This window comes from Populus euphratica, unplaced genomic scaffold (assembly GCF_000495115.2).
Source record: "Populus euphratica unplaced genomic scaffold, PopEup_1.0 scaffold305.1, whole genome shotgun sequence".
NCBI classification, from domain to species: Eukaryota; Viridiplantae; Streptophyta; class Magnoliopsida; order Malpighiales; family Salicaceae; genus Populus; species Populus euphratica.
Window position 1 is genome coordinate 223501 of NW_011500189.1, and position 25792 is coordinate 249292.

Genomic DNA, 25792 nt, shown 5'->3' on the forward strand with positions numbered 1-25792 from the left:
AAAAAAAAAAAGAATATAGAAAAAAGTGTTAGAGTAAATAGAGTTGAGTTGATAAGAGTTTTTTCTTCTCCTTCTTCATTTATATTGTTACAAACTAATAACTCCACAAAATAAATAATTTGTAGAATCATATAAATTTATATGTATTTAATCATATAAAACTAGAAATCAAGACCTCATGTTGTACAGTCATATTCCCAACTACACCGATCTTTACAGCTCCCTGTCCATTCTTCATCGTTATCCCCTCCAGCCACTGCCTGCGTAGCCTGACTCCCTTTTCCTGTACGGCCCTGCACACCCGAATCAAAAACATAGAAATTAAGAACAGATTCTTTAAAAGATTGTTACGGGATAGCGAAAAAAAAAAAACATTTCATGGTGCACAGTGTTATGTATTTTGCATTGAAAGTATTGGTGTTTTAATTTTTGTTCCTAATGCCATATTCTGAAATGAGTTACAACCATGTTATCGGTATCCCGGTGGAAACTCCGTGCTATTAAAATTAATTTTTATTTATTTAATAAAAATTAAATTTAATAAAATATAAATACATATAAATTTCAAGTTTAAAAAAATTTTATTTAAAAAAATATATTAAAAAATAATATAAATCATATTTACTTAACAATTTAAATGTGAAAACCACCTCTCATTTGTACAGCAATAACAGCAGGATTATAAACAAGCAACACAAATTTTGACGTAGGCTCTTTCTCTTGGGGAGACTTTAGACCAGCACCCCTCCTCATTGCAATGGAGGTCACTGACCTAGACCATGGGCCTTCATGATCACCCATTGATCCCGTCCAGGTAAGTAGCAACCACATATTATGCATTAGAATTTCAGATCCTCTGCTTAAGACTCCCTCCGTCAAATCATGATTATCATATGACTTCTACATTAAAAAGAATCCTACACGCGCCTGTGAGGTTTAAGGGAAGCCACAGTTCTACAAACCCTTTTGGTAGGTGTGGATGAATGCATGGAGTAAGTCACAATTCTGTAAATTCATGCGGTAGTGGATGTAATAACAATTATTTTTAATAAAAAATATTTAAAAATATTTTTTTTATTTTAAAAAATTAGTTTTAAGATGAGTAAATCAAAACAATATAAAAACATAAAAAAATAATTTGAAATAAATAAATAAAATAAATTTTTTTATTTTTTAAAATACCAAAACAAATGAACTCTTAAAAAAAAAAAAAACTCGACTACCCCTTTTGCTTGCTACCATTGAAATTCTCCCAAATAAATCAAACAAGGCTTTGCATCCAAGATAGGCATGGGTATGAAATTCTCCCAAATAAATCAAACAAGGCGCGTGTAGGTCTTTTCTTTTCTTCAATTCTTGTAGACATTACAACCTTGAGAACGAACCATGACTCGTGTGGTAGTCATGACGGAGGTAGAGGGACAGCACCAGGTTCAGCCTTCCGTCTGGACTTTAGATGACCTTAAGTTTTGGATGAAGTGAAATTCCTTGGATTTGGCTAATATTTAAGGTTTTTTTTTAGTCTATTTATTATCAATTTATTTCAACCATAACCAGATAAGTTCTATGGTTTTGGATTTTTTTTCTTTTTATCATGCGAGTATTTAAAAATCATTTTGACAAAATGATCTGCAAATGGTAAAAGGTGTTAATTAATCGCTTGCTTGTGTGGCATTACTGTAGTAATTGTTTTTTAAAATATTTTTTTATTTAAAAATACATTAAAATAATTTTTTTAAAATTTTTAATATCAATACATAAATTTTTTTAAATATATTTTTAAAAAATATATAAAAACAAAATCAATCTCTCTCCCAAACACAATATTGATTTACACTTGACTTAGAAATTTTAAATATATTCAAACATAAATTTATTACATATGCAAATCACAAAAGTGATTTGGATGGCTGACATGAAAATCTTATTTGAAGGATAGATCAAAAATCTATTTAGCATTACAATCTATCTGTGTTTTAAAATTTTGTTTTTTAGCTTTAAATTGTTTTTTTAATGGTTTTGTATTGTTTTAATTTGTTGATGTCAAATATAAATCTTAAAAAAATAAAAAATATTATTATTTTAATATATTTCAAAATAAAAATTACTTTGATAAATAACATATACTACACTTTCAAATAAACCTTTAAAAATTAATTAATATACAATATTACAATAACTCAATTAGAAATATAAGGAAATGTTGGAAAAATACCCATCATATAACACTAAATCAAGCAAATAACCCTAGAGTTAATAAAAAATCATTTATTCTAAAAGTGTATTAAACAAAGACCAATTTAGCATCAGTTTGACATGATTTATGAAAAGTAACTCTTGACTTTAGGTTTTAATTTAAGAGTTTTTTTAATTTATAAATAACTTATAATAAAAACAGGTTAAAAATATTTTAACTTGGAAGCATATCAGGTAAAAATGAATCAAATCCAGTGTTTTTCTTTTTTAAGAAAAAGATATAGAATAAATTAGAATTATGTTAATAAATCAGAATTTTGATATAATCAAAATCTTAACTTAATTCCGTAACAAACTTTTGATTTATGTTAAAATTTATTTTAATTAAATATATTTATAAATCAAAATACAATAGAAATTTTTATAAATAAAAAGTTAAAAAACCTTAAAAAAACATATTTATGAATTCTGCACAAGTCAAAACTAAAAAAAATAAATTAAACCAATTTATAAAATTCATATCAAATGTAACTTCAATTAACTCCGGGCGCATCCGAGCAAACCAATGGAAAACCCCAAATAGAAGGAACTTTTTTATTCCAAACAGGTCCGAGTTGAGTTGATAAAAAGTAAAACAATGGACAGGTGGCATCCATAAGTCGTCATCACTTTTTTGTTGCCTTGTTAATTAATAATTAAACTAGAGAAAATTATAACCTAGTCTTTTTAGTTTTATCAAACTAACAATTTAGTCCTCCTAGTTTTAAAGTAATTGATCAGTCATTTGACCATGTTTGACTTCAAGCTAGGATGTAGGAAAGAAAAATGGTGCCAAACTCTGTATTTCCAAAGCAAAATATAAGTAGAGGTACAAAGAGTCATATGTTTTCACGAGAATTGCATCAATAAACTAATTAAAAAATGCTCTTTAGTAATGTTTTTAGAATTTTATATCTAAATAAAAAACATAGAAAAATTTATATTTAAAGAACTCAAAACAAAGATATATTTATCATATAATTATAATTGTTATTCCTTGTAATATATATTTTTGTATTGATTTGTAATTTAGATTTGTTTTTTTATTTAATATTTGAAAAAGATTAGATATTAAATACTTGATAACTTCCATCTACATATCATTTTATAGAAAATTATTTTCCAAATAAAGATTAATTAATCAAGGGATATATTAATTACTTGTTAAAATAACGGGGCTAATTATTTGTGTTTCAAGAGTTTAGTGACTGTTAAATTCACCTCTCAAACTCCAACTGTTTTAACCAAAAAGAGAAACAGCACCACCATCTTCGACACAACTCGAACACACAGATCTCTATCTCAATCATTGCTTCATTCCTTTCTTTTCTCTTCAACACCAGCCCTAAAATTCTCCAAATGACTCCAATTACGTCGGAGAATGGCGTCGATGGAGACGACGAGCGAGAAGAAGACGACGATGAAGAAGTAGAGGAAGATGACGATGAAGAAGAAGAAGAGGAGGAGGAGGAGGAGGAGGAGGAGGCACCAAGACTCAAGTACCAAAGAATGGGAGGTAGCATACCTTCTCTTTTGTCCAATGATGCGGCGTCGTGTATTGCTGTTGCCGAACGCATGATTGCTCTCGGCACTCTAGACGGCACCGTTCACATCCTCGATTTCCTCGGCAACCAGGTCAGACCTCATTCCCGCCCTCTCTCCCTCGCTTTCTCTGGATTATTCATTAATTCTCAAATTTGTGCGTTTCAGGTTAAGGAATTTGCGGCGCATACAGCGGCGGTTAATGATCTTATCTTTGATATAGAAGGAGAATATATAGGAAGTTGTTCAGACGATGGCACTGTTGTAATTAATAGTCTTTTCACCGACGAGAAGGTTTTGAAGTTTGAATATCATCGGCCGATGAAGGCAATTGCTTTAGACCCTGAATATTCTAGAAAAATGTCTAAAAGATTTGTTGCTGGTGGTTTAGCTGGTCAATTGTATTTTAACTCCAAGAAATGGCTAGGCTACCGTGACCAGGTATGTACTAGTATGTATGGTGTAGGTGCTTGAGGTCCCGGATTTTGTTATTGAATGCTGTGAATTATTTTGTTTGATTAGGTTTTACACTCTGGGGAAGGTCCGATACATGCTGTGAAGTGGAGAACGAGTCTCATTGCGTGGGCTAATGATGCGGGTGTGAAAGTTTATGATGCTGCTAATGATCGAAGAATAACTTTTATTGAAAGACCGCGAGGGAGTCCGCGTCCGGAGCTTTTGCTCCCGCATTTAGTTTGGCAGGTAAGTGAAGGAGCTGATCCCATCATTTGATTGAATAGCTTCAACTGTCATTTCTGTCATTGTTATTAGATTTTTGAATGTTGCTGTCTTTGAAATCTATGGCTTTGTGGCATTCTATCACGTTCAGGATGATACTCTCTTGGTTATTGGGTGGGGAATGTCTGTAAAAATAGCATCGATAAGAGCAAATCAGCAAAAGGGAGCTAATGGGACATATAGGGATGTTCCGGTGTCCAGGATGAACCAGGTGGATATTGTGGCTTCTTTTCAAACCAGCTATTATATTTCAGGAATTGCTCCATTTGGTGATTCTTTGGTTGTTCTAGCTTATATTCCTGTGGAAGAAGATGGAGAGAAGGAATTCAGTAGCACCATTTCATCAAGACTGGTATCTTCTCTTTCATACTATCCAGACTTCGTTGAAATATAAACTTTTGACCTGCCTCTTGCACATTTTTTAGAGGAGTAAATTCAAAGTTAGTATTCTACTTGTTGAAAATGCTAGCAATAGCCTTTTTTTATGTCATAGAATTCTTTTCTTCCATGGGCTCAAGGGTTCTGCTCATTTTGGATCCTTCCTTTTTTCTTCTGAAAATTATTTGTTTTCAGGAAGAGACTTATTGTGTTTTCTGGAGATTTTTAATCACTTGAACAAGGTTTTGTTTTTTTTAATTGTTCTTGTTCTCCTCTGCTCCTAACCTTTGCTTTTCTGTGCCTGTCTCCATTTTCGTTACATTTCATTTATGTTTTCAGCTTGCTTATGATTGGATGTTGATTAAAACATGGTTCTTCGCAGTGTGATCGAGCTGCTTTCTGCCAGTATTTTTATTTTTAAAAGATGAAAACATGCTTGCAAGTCTCTTTAGTGGAAATAAATAGGTACTGTAGTTGCTGAATTGTCTATTTTAATCAGGGCAACGCACAGAGACCAGAAGTACGAGTTGTTACATGGAATAATGATGAACTTGCAACAGATGCCCTACCTGTGCATGGTTTTGAGCATTACAAGGCGAAGGACTATTCCCTTGCTCATGCTCCTTTCTCAGGTTAACATGTTGGATTATTTGAAATTCATGGTCTTTTGTACTTGGGAACTACATTTAAATAGCTTGATACTTTTTCTATGTGAATACAGGTAGCAGCTATGCTGGTGGTCAATGGGCTGCTGGTGATGAACCATTATACTATATCGTTTCCCCGAAGGATGTGGTGATTGCAAAGCCTAGGTTATTATTGATTCTTACTCGTATTTTAGCTTTTAAATAGAATCGTTTTATTTCTTTGCTTGCATTATGAACTCCCTGATATTGGTGGTTCGGATGGTGTTCTGAATTAATTTTAGAACACCTTCTAGTTTGAAGCTTGAAACATTAAAAAAAAAAAAACAAGGCTGCTTGAAGAATAATTCTCTTCTCTAATGTATCAACACTGTTTTGAAGTGCCTACTTCGTTCATTTAACAATGCAAACTCAGTCACCCCTCGAAGTTGACCCCTTATGACATGTGAACTTCAAAAGCACAAACTTATCATGGACATTATGTATTAGGCATCTGAGTTTGCATTTATCAAAACAATTAAAGTCTCACATCTCTCCCCTGTTCACCAGCCTGGGCATGCATTTGTTTATGGATTCTCTATTGGTTTTCCAGAGAAATTAATGTAGTGGGCATGCGTTTGTTTATGTATTCTCCATTGGTTTTCCAGATAAATTAACATATTTATTTCTGTTAGGGATGCTGAAGATCATATTGCGTGGCTTCTAGAACATGGTTGGCATGAAAAAGCATTGGCAGCAGTTGAAGCAGGCCAGGGAAGGAGTGAACTCGTTGATGAGGTATTTTGGTTTGTCTATCTGGTATACAACTTTAAAAGATGCAGAGGTGTGCCATGTCTCGCACAACAACTGCAACATTGAACTTCTGTTATACTTAAATAATGACAATGTTCTGTCTGAACTTGGTTGTTGAGGAACACCTTTTTGCTACAGTAAAGAAGCTAAATTTTTTCCAGGGATCTTTCTCGTTAAGTATTTCTTTATGAATTAACAAGTTCTGCATATAATTTGGTGTTTCTTTTTAAAAATACTGCTCCCCACCCCTTCTCCCTTGTCAGAGCACAAATGATCAAATGAGTTTTGTTTCATTTATCTTTATGGTTATGGATCTGGTTTTTTTATTTTCTTCTGCATATGCTTGTAAGTTTCAATAGTGACATGTTGTATGTTACACCAGAGCATTCAGTTTATATAAGTGCATGGTTTTCAAGATTTTAAAGATCATGCTAAATTGATTAGTAAATGGTTCTTGTGGATAATGGTTTCTTCAGTTTGTGTGGTGCATGTAGTATTTAAAGACATAAGCATTGTTGTGCTCCTGTCTTACCCATCCAATTCTTTTCCTCAATGTGTTATTTCAGTTTATGGCTATGAAGTTTCATGCTGCAATTGCATGTAATGATCATTTTCCATTTTAGCAAAAAAGAAGTATGCTTAAGTGGTCCTCCTTTGAGATCCATGTTATTTTAAATTAAGTAACGGCTTAACTTTTTATGCTATGACCACAGGTGGGATCCAGATATCTTGATCATTTGATCGTGGAAAGGAAATATGCTGAAGCTGCATCTTTGTGTTCCAAATTGCTCCGAGGGTCTGCTTCAGCATGGGAAAGGTAAGAAAAGCAACTATTTTGATATCTTCTCTGCATTCCTAGTTGATACTGACCAGATGCTTTCTTTTGCAGATGGGTTTTCCATTTTGCTCATTTGCGTCAGCTTCCTGTGTTGGTCCCTTACATGCCAACAGAAAACCCTAGACTTCGTGATACTGCTTATGAGGTTAGTGGAATGAAAATGTCTTCATGCAGTTTTCCTTTCAAACTTTTCTGTTGTAGTGGCTCATGATCAAGGCATTTTGTTTGTTTTTGATTCACAGGTTGCTCTTGTAGCTCTGGCAACAAATCCATCTTTTCATAAAGATCTCTTGTCGACTGTTAAATCTTGGCCACCGTTGATTTATTCTGCATTGCCTGTTATATCTGCTATAGAACCTCAGCTAAATACTTCTTCTATGACGGATGCACTCAAGGAGGTTAGTCAGAGAACTGGTGTGTGCTGTTGGATTTCTAAAATTTGATGGCACTTGTCACTAATCGGAACTTCTTTCTATATCAGGCACTAGCAGAGTTGTATGTACTTGATGGGCAGTATGAGAAAGCCTTTTCACTTTTTGCTGATGTGAGTATTTTCTGGTACATCATGTTCAAGTGAATCTGCACCCAAAGAAAAGCACTCTTTGTTTAAAATGATCCAGGAAACAAGGTGTTGTATTAATTTTATTTGACATATCTTTCTTATTTGTTTTCTTTGGTGGCTTTTACCTTTCAGCTCATGAAGCCAGATATATTTGATTTCATTGAAAAGCACAACTTACATGATACCATACGTGAAAAGGTATGACTGCAGGATAAGGTGAAATAGTTGTATGTTAGTTGCCTTTTTGTGGTTTTCTTTCTCTTTTGCCATTGTTACTTAAGATCAGATTTCTATCTCCATTTGAAATGATAAGTTTCAATCTAAATTTGGTCTTTGAAAACAACATTTTAGATATTTGCTATTTTCCAGTAGTTCTGCTGATATATAGACACTCTCACGAATATGTATTGCAAGTAAATTGACCTCAAAGGATCCTCAGTATTGATATTTGGAATCTGAAATTTCATACTTTGTGCATATTATTGCAAAATATAGATGGTTTTTCTTTTTGCTTCAAGGTTCTGTACTATTTAAGCAGTTCCATTTCATCATATGATTGGCCCCCTCTTAATTCTGTAGCTTGTGCTTGTTCAATTACAGGTTGTCCAACTGATGATGCTTGATTGCAAGCACACAGTTCCTCTCTTGATCCAGAACAAAGACTTAATTTCTCCACCTGAAGTTGTCTCGCAACTGTTGACTGCCGGCAATAAGTGTGATTCAAGATATTTCCTACACTTATATCTTCATGCCTTATTTGAAGCAAATCCACATGCAGGAAAGGATTTTCATGATATGCAAGTATGGAGAAGGCTGACTACATTTTTTTTTTCTCTATTTCTTTTTCTATCTACAATTTGTTAAATTCATGGGCAGTTCCTTCTGTAAAGGTTTTGGTTTCCTTTGCTAGTAGAAGTAGATAAGGACATAACAATCATGAACACTGTGACCTGGAGTGTCAAAATTGAAGTGACATGAACAGAGATTTACATTTATTCTCATTAAAGAAGTTTTTACATCCTACAGGCCATGAAAATGTGTTTTGGATGCCATGGATGCATGTAAGCTGCACACCCATTTTCACATTATCATTGCTGTCTTAGCTGTTTATCTGCTAATTTGAATTTACCTGCCATCATGATCAAGTCACTCATCTAAAAGGAGCCACTTGTTATGCCTTTTGTTTTGAAGCTTCAGTTTAGTACAGGTTATATTTTATTCTTTCTTACACTATAAGATCCATTTTTAACTGCTGAGAGGAGCCATATCAGGGGTTTCTCCCCAATGATCCATCCTGTTCACCTTGCTGACAATTATTTTGGTCACGAGCCGCTCAATAGCTCATGTCTGGTTATTGCCTGTGTGTGTGTCTCTGCAGTCTTCAATATATAATGATTGCTGTGAGCTTTATTTTCATTGAGACAGGTAGAGCTTTATGCAGATAATGATCTGAAAATGCTACTACCTTTTCTCCGGAGCAGCCAACATTACACCCTTGAGAAGGTTTGAACAGTCAATAAATGGACACTTATGACGTTTCAAGTCAATGCATGCCAACTCTTCCTTCAGTAATTCACTAATGAATTGACCGGTTGAACTCTTACATCTCAGGCATATGACATTTGTGTCAAAAGAGATCTTTTAAGAGAGCAAGTCTTCATACTTGGAAGAATGGGAAACTCAAAGAAGGCGCTAGCTGTCATCATAAATAAATTAGGGGACATTGAAGAGGTATTTATCATATTTGGTTGAAACCATCATATTTATTTTTATGTTGGGAGTATTGGCAGAAATAAGAAAAGTTTTATCATGGGTGCAGGCTGTAGAGTTTGTAACCCTGCAGCACGATGATGAGCTATGGGAAGAATTAATTAAGCAATGTCTTCACAAACCTGAAATGGTACATTTTGGACTTGTTCTACTGATTGCTGTTCTTCTTCAAACATCCCTGTGATTCAACATATCCATATGTTCATTGAGTTTCCTTCTCTTTTCTGCAACATGGCAGGTGGGGGTATTGTTGGAGCACACTGTTGGCAATCTTGATCCTTTATACATTGTAAATATGGTGCCCAATGGCTTGGAAATACCCCGGTTAGTATGTCTGATAACGTGTTTTGTTTAATTCCTTGTTAATCATCCCCTGTTCTTAAATGAAGGTTTTGCAATCTAGTTGTTTTGAAAAACACAACGACAACATTTAATAATCCAAGGTATTTGAAAGTAATTTATCCATGGCTTAGAATCCATGAGATCAGTTTGCAAATAACCTTGTTAGGAAGAAATAAGAAGGGGTATAATTGAAGTCTGAAATTTTTTTGTCTGAAGTTGGTCACCAAAAACATATTTTACAGCATGTGAGATACACATGACTAAACTGCAAACATGTTGTTACTGTGTCTCCTAGCTTAAGTAGAATTTAAGGGACCACAGTCCTAATCAAATTAGAATACTATCTTTTCTCCTTTTTTGGATGCAAAATTCGCTATAATTTAATCAGTGTTACATATGAAGTAGCCTAGATACATTCTAGGCTGCAATGTTTTTTTTTTTAGCATTAACCACCAAGCTCTGAGTGACTACCAATAAGTAAGCTGTATTTTTGCACATCATATTTGATGATATGCTACTTCCTAGCTTCCTTCTAGTCTGTCCTGGTATGAAGATGCTACTTTTTCTGTAAATGCTAATTAGATTATGCTTCAAGATGACATTTTCCCAGAGTTGCAGAAAAGTTGAAAATGTAACTTATGAATTGGTTATTGTTCATTGTGTGTAATTTCTTATCTTTATACACTGTTATTTCAGGCTTAGGGATCGACTAGTCAAAATTATCACCGATTACAGAACGGAAACATCTTTGAGACATGGGTGCAATGATATTCTTAAGGTATCATGCTTCATGTGCCCTTTCTTTTCATCTAAATAGAGACAATATTTGCTAGTTGGTAACATTCTGATGCTGTTTTGAGACACACAGGCTGATTGTGTAAATCTCTTGGTCAAATACTACAAAGAAGCGAGAAGGGCAATTTGCTTAAGCAACGAAGAAGAAGATGCTCGAGCAAAAAGGGATGGCAGTAGGGATTCACAAGCAGCTGGGAGAACAGCGAGTGCAAGGACCATGGAGGTTAAGTCAAAAACCAGGGGAGAAACAAGATGTTGCATGTGTTTTGATCCCTTCTCTATACGAGATGTATCAGTTGTCGCATTCTTTTGCTGTCATGCTTATCACATGTCTTGTCTTATGGATTCTATGCACACTGTTAGTAGCAGAAAAGGGAGTGGAGCCACTTCTGGGATATCGGAATACGATAGCAATGATGAGGATGAGGAAACCGTTTCTGGTGTTCCTCGGCTGAGATGTATCTTATGTACTACTGCTGCTAGCTGAGATAGTGATTTTTCCTTTTCTCAACTGGGTGGGTGGTGGGGGCCTGGGGTGTTTTGATGATATTGTGCGAGTCTTAGCTTTCTTTTTCGAGGCGGTTGTTTCTTGTTCTATTCTCTCTTCTTCATTCATTTATCATATATTGTGGCTGTTCATCAATTTTTCATTTTTGGCTGAGCTTCGTTTGTCAACAGATGTATCATATGGATCACAATTATATCTGAAAAGGTTAAATTAGTTTTTGGCCGTTTTGTGGAGATTTTCTTCGTTTGTTAAACAGATGATTGGTGTGTATTAACTTTGGGTGCTGCTTTTGAAGCATAGCTGTTTTAGCCGGCTGCCTTGTAATACCTGCTACACCATCGCTATTACAGAGAATTATTTCCATATACATAATTGGATATTGTTCATTAATCACTGTTCTAATCTGCATAATTAGTTATACAATTACGATTTGGCTCCTAACTGTGATTCCCATCTATACTTTAGCTTCCTGCATTGCTGAGTGCACCATGAGAGTTTTTTGTGTTATGAATCTACAGAAACAGGATTTTGGGTCTTCAATCCAAACGAATTCTCGAATAATTTGTGGGCTTATGGACCGAGGAGCCATGAAATTGGCCATCTTGTCATGGACATTGTATAAAGTATATGATTTTTGTATAATAACTTTTTAATCCTTAGAGAATAGTTTTGTGATTTTTATGTCCAGATTATAGATGTAATGATGCAAGAAAATCCCAGAGTTTTCAATTTTATATCATTATCTAGAATGGAGAATAATATATAATTTGATATTTTTTACATGTATCTTTTTTATTATCGAGGAAGAAAACTTATTTTCAAGCCCTTACAGTTCTTTCCATTATAGCAGAAGTTTTTAATTGATAGTTAATATGTTATCGATAAATTAGGAAAAGAGATTGAATTTTTATGGAATGAAAAGTGTAAAGATGAACTAGATGGTCAAAAAAAAAAATGTTAAAACTAATTTGATTATTTTTCTTATTTCTCAGATTGGATTTTGAAATAATAATAATTTTATTAAAATATTTTAAAAAACATCAAATTGATATAATAAAGGAATTTGATTTTGATTGATACACAAACTAATTAAAAAATACCACTAACAATTGAATCAAGAAAAAACATTTCCTAGGATAATTGAATAAGGAGATGCTAGAAAGCCTCCGGATTCAAATTCAATCACCCATGGTACACATATTTCACTCTTTTTTAAAAATCTCCCCCCCCCCAAAAAAAAAGAAAAAAGAAAAAACTTACTATAAAAGAGTAAAAATTGATTTGATGATTAAGAAAACAAGTTTTTTTTCCTCAGTTTTCAAATTTTGAAATTAAAAGAAATTCCTGTGAATATATAAATAACGTGATCAGAAAATTTGATTCCAATTAAAACACAAAAAATCACCACCAATTATTGAATCCAGAAAAATAAAAGTCTCCATGATAATTGAATAAGTTAATATTAAAGATGGTTTACGTTAAATTCAAGTAGCATTTGATATATTTTTATTTAAAAATGTATTAAAATAATTTTTTTTATTTTTTAAAATTTATTGTTGATATCATTGTACCAATAAAATCTAAATAAAAAATTTAATTTAAAACAGAAAAAATTAACTTTTTCCAAAAGCCATAAAAACAATCATTGCCTCAGGCAGCCATGGTAACAGAAATCGTCCTTCTAAATATTTATTATTATATGTTATGTATCGAAGCTGAATACAACTTGGGTCCTTAGCTCAGTGGTAGAGCATTTGACTGCAGATCAAGAGGTCACCGGTTCGAACCCGGTAGGGCCCTTATTTCTCTCCCCGTTTTAGATGAAAATGTTTTGAACCCCAATTTAGTCCTTGTATTTGTGTCAATATACATGTCAAGTCATTCCTGTAAAATATTTTTGTCAAATTCACCCCATATCACTCACATCTCTTCAATTCAACCCAATTTAACTAAATTGTAAATAAGCTATGAAGAATTTACCCCGCATAGTAATCTGGTAACTTTCCTTTATTTATTCATTTATTTTATTTTTTCCTTGCAGCTACAAACCTAACGAAACAGCTTGTGCCATATGAACAACATTTCGACCTTCACATATAGCCCTTGGATTGCGAGAGAAGTTGATTCTCATCCCTCCAGAATTCATGATAATTATTGTACGCTTGAAAAAGAATTATTTGCTGCAGATGTGGTCCTCAATAAAAAAAAGGAAAAGAACATATTTTGAAGCTTATCCTTAAAGCTGGAGAAGAGATGCTTGTGTCTTTGGAATGGAACACATTGATTTACAATAAGCTTTATTTTGGACCACACTTGAATTATGAGTGTGGATGTGCTGTAGCTTTTCCAGAAGGACTCCTAGTGCACACAGCCAAAAGCCTTCATAATTTATGTTATTGACGAGAGCTCTTCCATTCATATCATATGGTCCACAATTGCTATCATAATTCTTGGAAGAATTATTGATGCCATTCTTCATATGTAATTGAAATTAAAGAATTTAAAAAATCTACCAAATACCTTGACGAAGACTAAATTATCGCTCATATCTTTTTTTTTTTTAATTATTTTAAAAAACACCCTTGTATTTACTTGGTGCTTTTGTAGAAATTCAATAAATTCTCTTGGAGAAAATATATCTTTTTTAATTACGGGACCATGCCTGATCGTGTGACACATTGTACTTCTTGGCTTCATGATTAATGTGACCCTTACACCACTCTTGACTGTGTTGTGCACTCTTTCCAACATTCGATGATTATTCTTGCGTGTGCTAGCTACTTCTATTACCACTATGAGATGACATGCATTGATTTATGAATCAATAATGTGTATTTGATAGCAATATAATTATAAATTAATAGTAGATAATTAATAGAAACTAAAAATATAATAGAATTAATATTTTAGAATAGAAAAAACATTATGTTGATTATTAAATACTTGCAACTAAATAGAATGATTTGTATTAATTTATAATATTTTACGAGGAAAGACAAAATATTTTATTTATATAATATAGTTTTTTTATTAATAAAAAAATATAAAGTTAAATTCTCAACTAGCTCAATATTAAAAAAAATTAACAAAGATAAATTTAAAAAATAATAAAAAATTTTTCTCAACCAGCTCAATATAAAAAAAATTTAACAAAGATAAATTTAAAAATAATAAAAAATCTACGAGGAGAAATATTATGGCAATTCACAATGTTTTATGAGGAAAACTACAATATTTTTCCTAATAAAATCAACAAAGATAATTTAAAAAAAGTCATAACAAAAAAACCCATATAAGAAAACAATGTAGCAATCCATATTGTTTTATAAAGAAAGATGAAGTGCTTTCCTCACATTACTTAGCTTTATTGTAATTCTAATTCTCAATCAACTCAATATTAAAAAAATAAAATCGACAAAGATAATTTTAAAAAAATCATAATAAAAAAACCCTTGTGGGGAAACACTACAACAACCCACAATGTTTTACAGAAAAAATTACAAATCTAAATTTTCAACTAGTTCAATATTAAAAAAAATAAAATTGACTAAGATAATTTTTAAAAAAATCACAACAAATAGTTCAATATTAAAAAAATAAAATTGACTAAGATAAATTTTAAAAAAATCACAACAAAAAAAAAAACACAAAAAAACCATGTTGTAAACATTGTAACAACAATATTTTGTAAGGAAAGGTATAATCCTTTCCTACACAATTTAGCCTTACTTGTAATTGTAATTCTCAACCAGCTCAATATTAAACAAAATAAAATTGACAAAGATAATTCTTAAAAAAATCATAAGATAAAAAAACATGTGGGGAGATATTACAGCAATCTACAGTGTTTTGTGAGGAAAGTTATGGTTTTTTCTCCATATGATTTAATTTTATTGTAATTGTAATTCTCAACCAATTCAGTATTAAAAATTAATATTGAAAAATGTTTTTTGAAAAAAAATCATAACAAAAAAACAAAAAAACCATGTGGGAAAATCCTGTAACAATCCACAGTATTTTAAAGAAAAAATTACAAAGCTAAATTCTAACTAGCTCCATATTAAAAAATAAAATCGATAAAGATAATTTTGAAAAAAATCATAACAAAAAAATTAAAAAAAGAAAAAAAAACCATGTTGGAAAACACTGTAGCAATTCATAATGTTTTGTGAGGAAAGTTACGGTGTTTTCACTATATGATTTAGCTTTACTTGTATTACTTATAATTATAATTCTCAACCAGATCAATATTAAAAAAAAATCAACAAAGATAATTTTAGAAAAAAACATAAAAAACCATGTGGGGAAAACACTATAGCAATTCATAGTAATTTTTGAGGAAAGCTATAGTGTTTTTCTCAAATATTATAATTTTAATTCTTAACCAGCATAATATTAAAAGATAAAATCGACAAAGGTAATTTTTAAAAAAATCATGTAAGGAAATATTGTAGCAATCCACAATGTTTTAAAGAAAAAAAAACTACAATTCTATATTCTCAACTAATTCAAAATTAAAAAAATAAAATTGACAAATACAATTTTAAAAAAAATCATAAAAAAATAAAAAAAATCAAGTTGAGAAACACTATATCAATCCATGGTGTTTTGTGGAAAAAACTACAACTATAATTCTCAACCAGTTCAATATAAAAAAAATTGATAAATAATTTTAAAAAAATTATAACAAAAAAAACTATGTGGAAAAAAACTATAACAATTCACAGTATTTTAAGGAAAAACAATTACAAAGTTAAATTCTTAATCAGCTCAAATTTAAAAAAAAATAATAAAAATAATTTCTTTTTCAAAAAAAAAAAAACTAGCAATTCATAGTAACATGTGGGGAAAACTACACTACTTTCCACACATGTTTTAGCTATATTGTAATATATATAACAAAAAAATAATAATTATTCTGCTTTCTATAACATATCACTAAATTTTTAGCCCATGTTTATATTGCAGTTTGATTAATTTTGTTTTTAAGTATTTTAAAAAAGTATCTAGGCATTAACATTTTTCTAATAGTAAAAAAAATTTAAATCATATAAAGTTTGACTTCATGTAACTTGATGGGTAAAAAAAAACAGAAATAACTAGTAAAAACATAGTTTAACTAATAAAAATTTAAGAAAACATTTTTTTTTATAAAAAAAATTAAAACAACCACATATTGAATAAACTCGGGTCAATTTCTCAAATTTACAAGGGAAGGGATCATGAGATAATAATAATCTTAAATAAAGTAAATCAAAACACATGATGAGCTTTATTCCCAATCAATTTAATTTTAAAAAATAAAATTAAAAAAATAACAACCGATTAACATGACATTTTTTTTATCATGAATTATAGCAATTTCATGGAATCAAAATTAAAGCAACATGCATCACTATTTTCAAAATTTATTGGCACTGTAAATTACAACTAATCAATGAAAATAGCTTAAGAAAAATAACCAAGAAAAATAGAGAAGTAGTCTTTAGGTCATTGCTAGTCTTTTTTGTTGACATTAATTGAAACTTCTAGCCTCTTTTATCCTATCTTTTTCTTCTAAAAAAAGATTATCATTACAAAAAGTATCAAATTATTTTTATTATTAACAAAAAATCTCATTTTTCCATGATTATCAGAAAATAATATTTTTTTCTCAATTATAAGATATAATTATCAAATACTTATTTAAACTAAAATATTGTAAGAGAAAATAAACAAAGAACAATATTGTATTTTGATTTATAAGGAATTAAATCTAAATTTATTTAGTATAAAAAAAAAAGAGACGAAGAAGACTGTCACGAGCATAGTGAGAAAATCACCGGTCACAAACAAGACATAGTGTGCCCAAAACATCTTGTAGCAATGTAACATTTATTAAATCAATGTTGATATATTTTTTTTATTTAAAAAAAATTCAAATATAATTTTTTTTTGGTAGAATTTAATTTTTTTTTGAAGAAAGGAATGACACTGATTTTAATATACTTCAAGCAGTCCAAGAATCAACTTGGAATAACATGTAAGATTAATTTCTTACCTTTTTAATTAGAACTAACACACTGGTACATGCTATATCACAAATCAGAATAAATATTTATTTTAAAGTGTGGAAAAAAAATTAGATGTTGTTAACATATTTATTTGAAAATAAAATAGATTTTAACAATGAATTTAAAATTAATTATATAATAAACAATATTTTTATATAATATTAAGATAAAAATACATTAGATTTACTTGAATAAATATGGTTTGAAATGCAAAACTTATGGAGAATTTTGAAGAATAAAAAAAATCTAAATCTTTAATTATCTCAATATTCAATGACCTAAATAGTGAAAAACAACATTTAATTAAAAAAAATCATGCAAGTTCAAGTAAATCAACAAAACTTGCAAAGCAAGTTATGCATGCTATTGAATTCAATAGTTTTTTAATGACAATAAATTGCATGTTAATTTTTTTGTATGAAATCTTTTTTTTAAAAAAACAAGACAGATGTGTGGATGAAATTGCATTCTTTTAGTTTTAAGTTAAATAAAAAAGAATTTATTTATAACAAAGGGAGAAATTGCATTTTTTTAAAAAAATTGATGGACCAAAAAATGCATAAAAAAATACCCCAAGTGATATAGCTTAACTTGTTAAAGTTGTGATTCTGGTCATAGACTTAATTTGACTTAATTTTTTTTATATAAATTTATATTTAACTTAAATATACTAAAAAAGGGCTGAAAAGAAATCTAATAGTGCCATCCAATGACTCAACAACTTGGGCATTTGAAAGGAAAAGCCCAGGCGTATGGGCTTCGCTCTTGGGCCTGTTAAGATTTTTTTTATTTTAAGGTTGCTTGCCTTTTTTTCTTGAAAAAAAAATCGATGACATGTTTTTTACTGTTATAAATAATGTGTTTTTTGCCAATCCATATTCTAGCCACTATTGTGGTGACTAGAAAATTAGAGCGAAGGAGTTTTTACCTAAAAAACTTATTTTTGAACTCATTTCAACTCAAAATACCTTACAAACACACTTAGAACATCAATAAACTAACTTATCAATCTAATAAACAAAAACAAAAAGGTACAAACCATAAATTAAACTAAATTAAATATCTTATCTTTGACTTACATATGGTATTTTAGGCTATATTGAGACTTAAAATAACCATTATAGGCTTTCTTCATATAGTAAAACCTATTTTGTGATAAGAATAGGTGTCAATAATGAGCTTTCTCTCTTTATGCTGAAATCTGGCGAGTTTTCTCTCTTTGCTTTAAAAAAAAAGAATTAAAAATGATAAAAATAAAATTTAGCACTAAAATTAAATTTTAGAAAATCTAGGGAACTGATCATCTATTAAGTTAAAAAAGTAAAGGACTATATTAAATTTTTTAATGACATTAGAATCTTCCACCTATTTTGCTTGTGTTTTTCACTTTGATCCTTTATTTTTAATTTTCCTATCTCTTCAAAAAAGAGAATTGATTGGCTATTACTTTAAACTTAAAAGGTTTTAATTGTGCAAGACAAAAGATTGAATATCAAATTTAAAATTTTAAAAAATAACTATTTCAATTAATAATGATTCATGAAAGAGTGAATAGTAAATAAGTGAACAGGATAATCACCACCTCTTCAATTCTTTTAATAAGTTTTTTTTTTAATTCCTTCTCTTTCCATCATTCTTCTTTCATTTTCATTATTTAACATTTAATTAATTTTAAAATTGTCTTTATAAAATATTCTGATTTGCTTTCTATTATTGTAGTTTCAAATAAATATTATGACAAACAAACATCATTTATTTTTTTAGTTGTTGATTTTACAAGCATTTATTTTTATTATTATATAATTAAATAAAAACTAGTTTAAAAAAAGTATTTAAATTCAATGAATTCTATTATCCAAATCATGAATTTGATAGATTAAGTCGTAGAGTTCGGATTGATCTAATATATTAGCGTCTTGATATTAAAAAAATATTATCTTCATTTTATTTTTAAAAAACCAAATCATGTTTTTTTTACTGGTTGTCCGAATTACCTTTAAACTTGCTAACTCGACTGTGTTATTTAATAGAACAATTTTTATATAATTTAATTTTAAATTCTAACTAAAAAAATTAAATAAAAACTTTTTCAAATTAACACTTTAAATAAAATTTAATAATAACATCAACATATTTTTTTTTATATGTTAAAAAAGTTTGATTAGCACGACCAGTAAACTAGTGAAACCTGTAAAATCAGCCGCCGGGTCTACCATGTCATGATGTTATCAAAGGTATTGAATATTGATCACAAAATACCTTCATTGATGTGACGCATCGATTTTTTCTAATCGGTATCCATACTATCTTTGAACAAAAATAGTTTTTTCGAAACATTTTTCGAAATATTGATCATAAATACCTTCATTATTTATCAACTTGATGCTTGATTAATAATTCTTAGCCGTGACCAGGTGTTGCTCAATATCTACAGCCATCCATCCATGGCCGCAAATTAACGCCTTCTACTGCGCAATCAAGGGGGCAAAGATCCAATCTGTCTCCTCCTGTTATTGACTCTCTTCTAGAACGCATCAAGACCGCGTTAACATGTTTCACAGGTTCCTGCCTGGCGGGTCTAGCTGTGACTTGGTCCAGGGTAAGTTTGTTAAAAAATAAAAATAAAAATTAATTTAATGTTACTCAATTGACCTGGTAAATCAAGACCTCACTTGATCTGAATAAAAATATATTAATATGATTAACTTGAAGCCCAAGAGCTTAGGTTATGGTTTCATATCTATAGTTTTAGACAAAACTGTGTGTTAAATGTATCAAATAAATTTAATGATGTAGACAGACATCAATACAACAATAATGATGTCCAAAATCTAGATACCTGATTAGTTGGTAACATTAAATATTAACAAAATATGATAAAATAAACTTAGATATATCATTGGATCAATGGGACCGATTTGTAGATCCACACTAATCCAACAATATACACGAATGACTTGGGAATTCATTGATTAATTAGTAAAACTCGAAAGCAAACCTGGATTTTCATATAGATATTGCGCCACTCCCCTGAAGCCAGATTCTTGCAACTATTGTGATCCTCAAGTGCAATAAAAGTGGGAGGGTGTAAAAGTCAAAGTCTTCCCAAAGTAAAGGGGGATCGGGATCTTATTATTTAAGGATGGCTCTGATGCAAGCTTTGGATAACCAGAGAAACCCTCAAAACAACAAACCTAGCTGGCCGCTGGACACATCTTGCCATGATGTTTCAAAGGCTATTTCTTCCCCAGTTTTTCTTATTGCTTTCCTTAACCACTGCAACAGCAAAACGTCTTAATACCATTCCAAGGCTTAGTCCAATAGGGCCAAGAGTTTGGCGAGACCAGCCTGATAAAACTACCTTGGGTGAATTTGACGGAGAAGATTTTGAAACCTTTTTTTACGAGCAAACACTCGATCACTTCAACTATAGGCCTGAGAGCTATGACACATTTCTGCAACGATATTTGATCAATTCTAAGTATTGGGGTGGCGCGAATGTTAGTGCACCAATCTTAGTTTATCTTGGTGCAGAAGCACCGATTGATGGAGATCTTGCCGCTATTGGATTTCTAGTTGATAACGCTGTTCAGTTTAATTCTCTCTTGGTGTATATTGAGGTACGGAAACAATTAGTTCGCTTAATTTAATTAGGCTTGCCTATGCTTGTATTTGTATATATGTTGTCTTTGGTACGTTGAAATAGAACTAATGATTGGTGATAATATTTTTTTTATATTTATATTTATGTCATCGATCAGCACAGATATTATGGAAAATCAATCCCATTTGGATCAAGGGAGGAAGCCTTGAAGGATGCAAGCAAACTAGGGTATTTCAACTCAGCCCAGGCTATAGCAGACTATGCAGCCATTATCATTCACATAAAGGAGACACTAACGACTCTATATTCTCCGGTTATCGTCATTGGAGGATCATATGGTGGAAGTAGGTGGATACGTACTATATGTTCTCCATGGATATTATTGAAGAAGACTTAGATTCCTTAATTCTCTTTCTCTACATGTTTGTTAGTGCTGGCTTCATGGTTTCGGCTCAAGTACCCTCACATTGCCCTCGGAGCCTTGGCTTCATCAGCACCAATTCTTTATTTTGACGATATCACACCACAGGATGGATACTATTCTATAGTCACCAAGGACTTTAGAGTAATATATTTTGAGTTTTCACCTTTGATTTTCTCATTTTAAATTAGTATTCTTAATCGATCCAAAGTATATATATATAAGATAAATAATATTGTTTTATACGTGGGAATCTTGCGAGTGCAGGAAGCTAGTGAGACTTGCTACCAGACTATAAAAACGTCATGGTCAGAAATTGATGAACTTGCTTCTAAACCCGATGGTCTCTCAATGCTTAGCAAGAAATTCAAGACCTGCAAGTAATATATATATATTTCTTTAACGCTGCTTGTTCAACTGAATATATATTCAATATAATCTCACATGCTAATTAATATATAGCCTTGGTATATATTTTGATCTATTAACCATACCACGTAATTTTCCTTGCTGCAGTCCCTTGACTGATGCCAGTAAGCTCAAGGATCACTTAGACACAATGTATGCTAGTGCTGCTCAGTACAACAGGCCACCAACATATCCAATTAACGAGGTCTGTAAGGGCATCGATGGCGGTGGTTTTGGGGATGATATTCTAAGCAGAATATTTGGTGGTCTTGTTGCTTATAATGGAAACCTCTCGTGCTATGTCAATGCACGCACCGACCCATCTGAAACAGCTGTGGGGTGGCGATGGCAGGTAAAATAATTACTCTTTTAGTAATTTAATCCGCATGACAATTATTTCTTCACTTTATTTCCGTTCTTCCCTCCATAATTGCTTGAGGTTTTTAATATAATTTAAGATAACTTACTATTTGATTTGTATTATATGTAGTTTGCTAAATTCTTCATTAAAATTGTGAACCACTATTCTTCACGCTGGTAGTATAGCAACCACTATTTTTGCATCACCACCACCATCTATTTGCCGGAGTCCATCATTATTCCCAATAATTAATCATTATAACCACTCTTCTACCACCACCACACCTTATGAACACCATTGCAATTACTATCTTGCCACTATTATCATCCGTCATTATCATTATCGTGGCAATCTTCACCACCCAACACAGCATTATTATCACTATAAATATTATCATTTATATATTCATACCAATCACAATCATATATAATTATTAATATTATCACCTTTTTCAGCTATTGTTATAATCATGAGCAACATCACTTCTCTCATCTTATTATTATAATTCCAACAACTATAAATGAAAATAAATATTTTGTTTTTCTAACAAAATATCTTCCTTACCATTTTCAAAAAAGTGTAAAAATAACTTATTTATTAAGAAAATATTTTACAAAATAATTTTCTAGAAAAATATTTTCTTATAAAACAAACACAACTCTAGATAGTAAAAAGATAATTTCAATTCGTTTTTAATTAATATTAATTAGTGTTAGGACATTAATATTTTTTTTTTATTTATCATTTTTAACCATCGTGTCTTCAATTTATTCTTCTTATTTTATTGATATTTTTCTCCTAAAAAAACTATTTTCACTCACACACACGCATAATCAACAATTTAAACAAGTGACTGATATTTCAATCAGATATGAATATCATTTCATGGTAATTGGTGGTTCCACTAGTTTTATAACATGCACTTAAGAAAACTGATGCCACATGTCACGCTTTGAATAACATTTAAAAGAGTGAGTGAAAATCAATAGTAGTGGCAGTGAAGACTTTGTTCATATTATATGAGTCCATGGTTTTACATTCACGAGAGATCTACAAAAAAAAAAAAAAAAACAAGAAGAAAGAAAATTAGAATACAAAAGTTATTTGAATATTTTTATCTAGACTCGGCAATAAATTATTGGGTAATTAGCTCAACTTATCTTTATATTGTAGACTTAATCTCTAGTATGTCCCCGCAAATTTAATTACTCTTAATTTATTCTTATATTTTAAATCTTTCTTTATTATATTTTTCTAGTAGATATTTTCTTTAAAAAATAATAGAAATACCGAGACACTCAAACTCACCACCTGGTTTATTACAAAAATAAATTTACAAATGAAATTGAATTATCATGTAGTGTAAAAATTCATTTGTTCATAGTTATTTATGTTAATAAATTATGTTAAGTTTGAGTTCATAACAAAGAATATATTAAAAATTACATATAAAATATAAGGAAAAATTTAACTTATTCTCCTAGTTTTTTTTTATTTTTTTCTCTAATATATCTATTTTTATTCCATGATTAATTAATTAATAATTAGTGTTGAAGTGATATATATAGAATGTATCGATGGGACCCTCTTAATTTATATACTCTCACAAGTTTAATCTTAAAAATTGAATGTTGTGCGTTTAGACATGCAGTGAGATGGCGATACCTATTGGTGTTGGGAATAATTCCATGTTCCCACCAGATCCTTTTGATTTGGAAGACTATATAGAGCATTGCAAGAGTATGTATGGTGTCCCAACTCGTCCTCATTGGGTCACTACCTATTACGGAGGTCATGTATGTTCTCTTTAATTAATTTCTCCTTTTAATTAACTCCTTAATCTTCTATTAACACCTTTTTTTTTTTAATTTTTTCTTTCATTGTATATTTATTTATTTTCTTGATCTTGACCTCGATCGGGGAGGTCATATATATCACCACAAAAATTTAATCTTTATTACTTTTTACTATGTAGAGTATAAAATTGATTCTTCAAAGGTTTGCTAGCAATATCATCTTCTCCAACGGGCTAAGAGATCCTTATAGTAGTGGAGGGTAAGTAACAAACAACATTGAAAAAGACAATGATTTTGTGACTTCTGATTGTCACATTCGCAGGTATAAAATATAGACCTAACCAGATTTAACATGTCCGATCATCTGTATTTCTAGGGTTTTGGAGAACATTTCAGACACTGTTGTAGCTGTCAAAACCGCCAATGGTAAGCACGCCCTTCCATTCAATCATCCTCACTTGAAACAAGAAAGTAGGATCAAAATTTGGCTGGGAAGCTCCATCAATGCCATAACCAAAGTGAAAACAGTGAAATTTGTACAAGGGGATTTTGAGGAAGTTCATGCTAATTAACAGTACAATATTCACTACATTAATTTCAGGGTCTCATTGCTTGGATATTCTTTTTGCGGAGGAAACTGATCCAGAATGGTTGGTCACACAGCGAAAGATAGAGATCAAGATTATTAAAGAATGGATTAATAAGTACTATGCTGATCTAACCATGTTTTAGATTCATATATGCAAACAAAAAGTTGTTACCAATAGAGGAAAAAAAGGCAGTGGAAATTGAAAATATAGGATTTTCTTAATTTTCCCAGCTTAGATTTATTTGGTCATAATTCTTAGCCATCTGCAATAAGCGTGGTAGGAAATCTGTGTGATCAAATTCCCCTGCATGTCATTCCTATAGGAAGTTGGTATTTATTTAAAGGGAAACTATATGGAAGTTATTAGTTGCTCATATCCTTGTGATTCACTTATTTTGCTATGAAACTACCTTCAAATATATATATATATATATATACAACCCTTCATATCTTCAAGGATTAATGTATAAATTAAGTACTAGAGAAACCAGATATTATTGTTTACCTTTGAGATAAAAAGGATTACGTTAGCACTGCTTAGTTACGGTTAAAGATAAAAGGGGAAAAAAATTATAAAAGTAGAAATGTGTTTGTTTAAGGAGTCAAATATTAAAATATAAAAATAAATTTATTTTTAAAATAATTTTAAAATAAATTTTTATATTTTCAAAATAAAAAGTACAAATGAAACATGTTTTTATAGATAATATTTTTTATTTTTAAAATATAGTTGTAAAAAAACCCTCAATTTAAAAATTATTTAACTAAGATATATAAAAATAAAAATAATTATTATCCTAGTTGAAAAACTCGAGTCAAGGGTTGATTTAGGATAAGGCTTTGGTCACGGGTCGGGAAGGTCAGCCTGAGTTGACCCGAGTCAACATATGAATAAGAATAATTATTATTATAGTTTTAAAACTCAACTTGAGAGTCGATTCGAGACAAGGCTCAGGTCACGCGTCGGGTTGATCGTTGACCTGAGTTAATGTAAAGATAAAAATTATTATTATTATAATTTTAAAATCCGGCTTGAGGGTTGAGTTGGGGTAAAACCTAGGTCATGAGTTGGGATGGTCAACATAATAATAAAAGTTGTTATTATCATAGTTTTAAAACCTAACTCGAGGGTCGACCTAGGGTAAGGCGCAGGAGAGTCAATGATTAATACTTAAAAGTGTATTTTTATCAAGGTTTTATATCATCATTTTGCACTTGAAGTATCAATAACTCCTTAACTAAAGTATGTTTTATAATAATATATCTAATAATATAAGATACCTTTAATTTATGGTAAATGTTCATCTTAAATGCAGTCTATTACATAAATAAAAGGATTGATTAATGAGTTTAAGTACTAAAGTTGAAAGGACAAAGAGATGACCAAATTTAGAAAAGAGATGCTGGTGCAGTCCA

The 25792-nt window shown here is 30.6% G+C and overlaps 2 protein-coding genes, 1 long non-coding RNA gene and 1 other non-coding gene across 6 annotated transcripts in view; 3 read left to right on the forward strand and 1 right to left on the reverse strand.

Moving 5' to 3' along the window:
• The first annotated feature begins 3497 nt into the window (after positions 1–3497).
• LOC105111681 (vacuolar protein sorting-associated protein 41 homolog) lies at positions 3498–11377 on the forward strand. The gene is made up of 19 exons (XM_011007121.1): positions 3498–3870; positions 3946–4218; positions 4300–4479; positions 4607–4867; positions 5393–5525; positions 5615–5705; positions 6212–6314; positions 7043–7146; positions 7219–7312; positions 7410–7565; positions 7649–7711; positions 7862–7927; positions 8330–8530; positions 9155–9232; positions 9341–9460; positions 9549–9629; positions 9738–9823; positions 10538–10619; positions 10710–11377. Exons 1-19 carry the CDS (start codon positions 3595–3597, stop codon positions 11121–11123), a joined length of 2862 nt encoding a protein of 953 aa, XP_011005423.1. The 5' UTR covers positions 3498–3594; the 3' UTR covers positions 11124–11377.
• LOC105111680 (uncharacterized) overlaps positions 3890–25792 on the reverse strand; it is a 24204-nt gene continuing 2301 nt past the window's right edge. Inside the window, exons 2-3 of the long non-coding RNA XR_839642.1 lie at positions 8747–8749; positions 3890–3901 (exon numbers count right to left, since the gene is read on the reverse strand). This is a non-coding gene — a long non-coding RNA (uncharacterized LOC105111680). The remainder of the gene's footprint in view (positions 3902–8746; positions 8750–25792) is intronic.
• Positions 12873–12944, forward strand: TRNAC-GCA (transfer RNA cysteine (anticodon GCA)). The gene has a single exon. It is a non-coding gene; the product is annotated as a tRNA-Cys (tRNA).
• LOC105111679 (lysosomal Pro-X carboxypeptidase-like) lies at positions 20197–24832 on the forward strand. 3 transcript variants are annotated; one of them, XM_011007119.1, is made up of 10 exons: positions 20197–20817; positions 20959–21145; positions 21233–21366; positions 21490–21602; positions 21739–21982; positions 23635–23787; positions 23967–24046; positions 24164–24213; positions 24389–24523; positions 24604–24832. In XM_011007119.1, exons 1-9 carry the CDS (start codon positions 20419–20421, stop codon positions 24517–24519), a joined length of 1491 nt encoding a protein of 496 aa, XP_011005421.1. In that variant the 5' UTR covers positions 20197–20418; the 3' UTR covers positions 24520–24523; positions 24604–24832. The 3 variants fall into 3 exon arrangements, with proteins under 3 accessions (XP_011005421.1, XP_011005422.1, XP_011005420.1); XM_011007120.1 differs by having other exon boundaries at positions 24389–24520; positions 24601–24832; XM_011007118.1 differs by having other exon boundaries at positions 20198–20817; positions 24389–24829.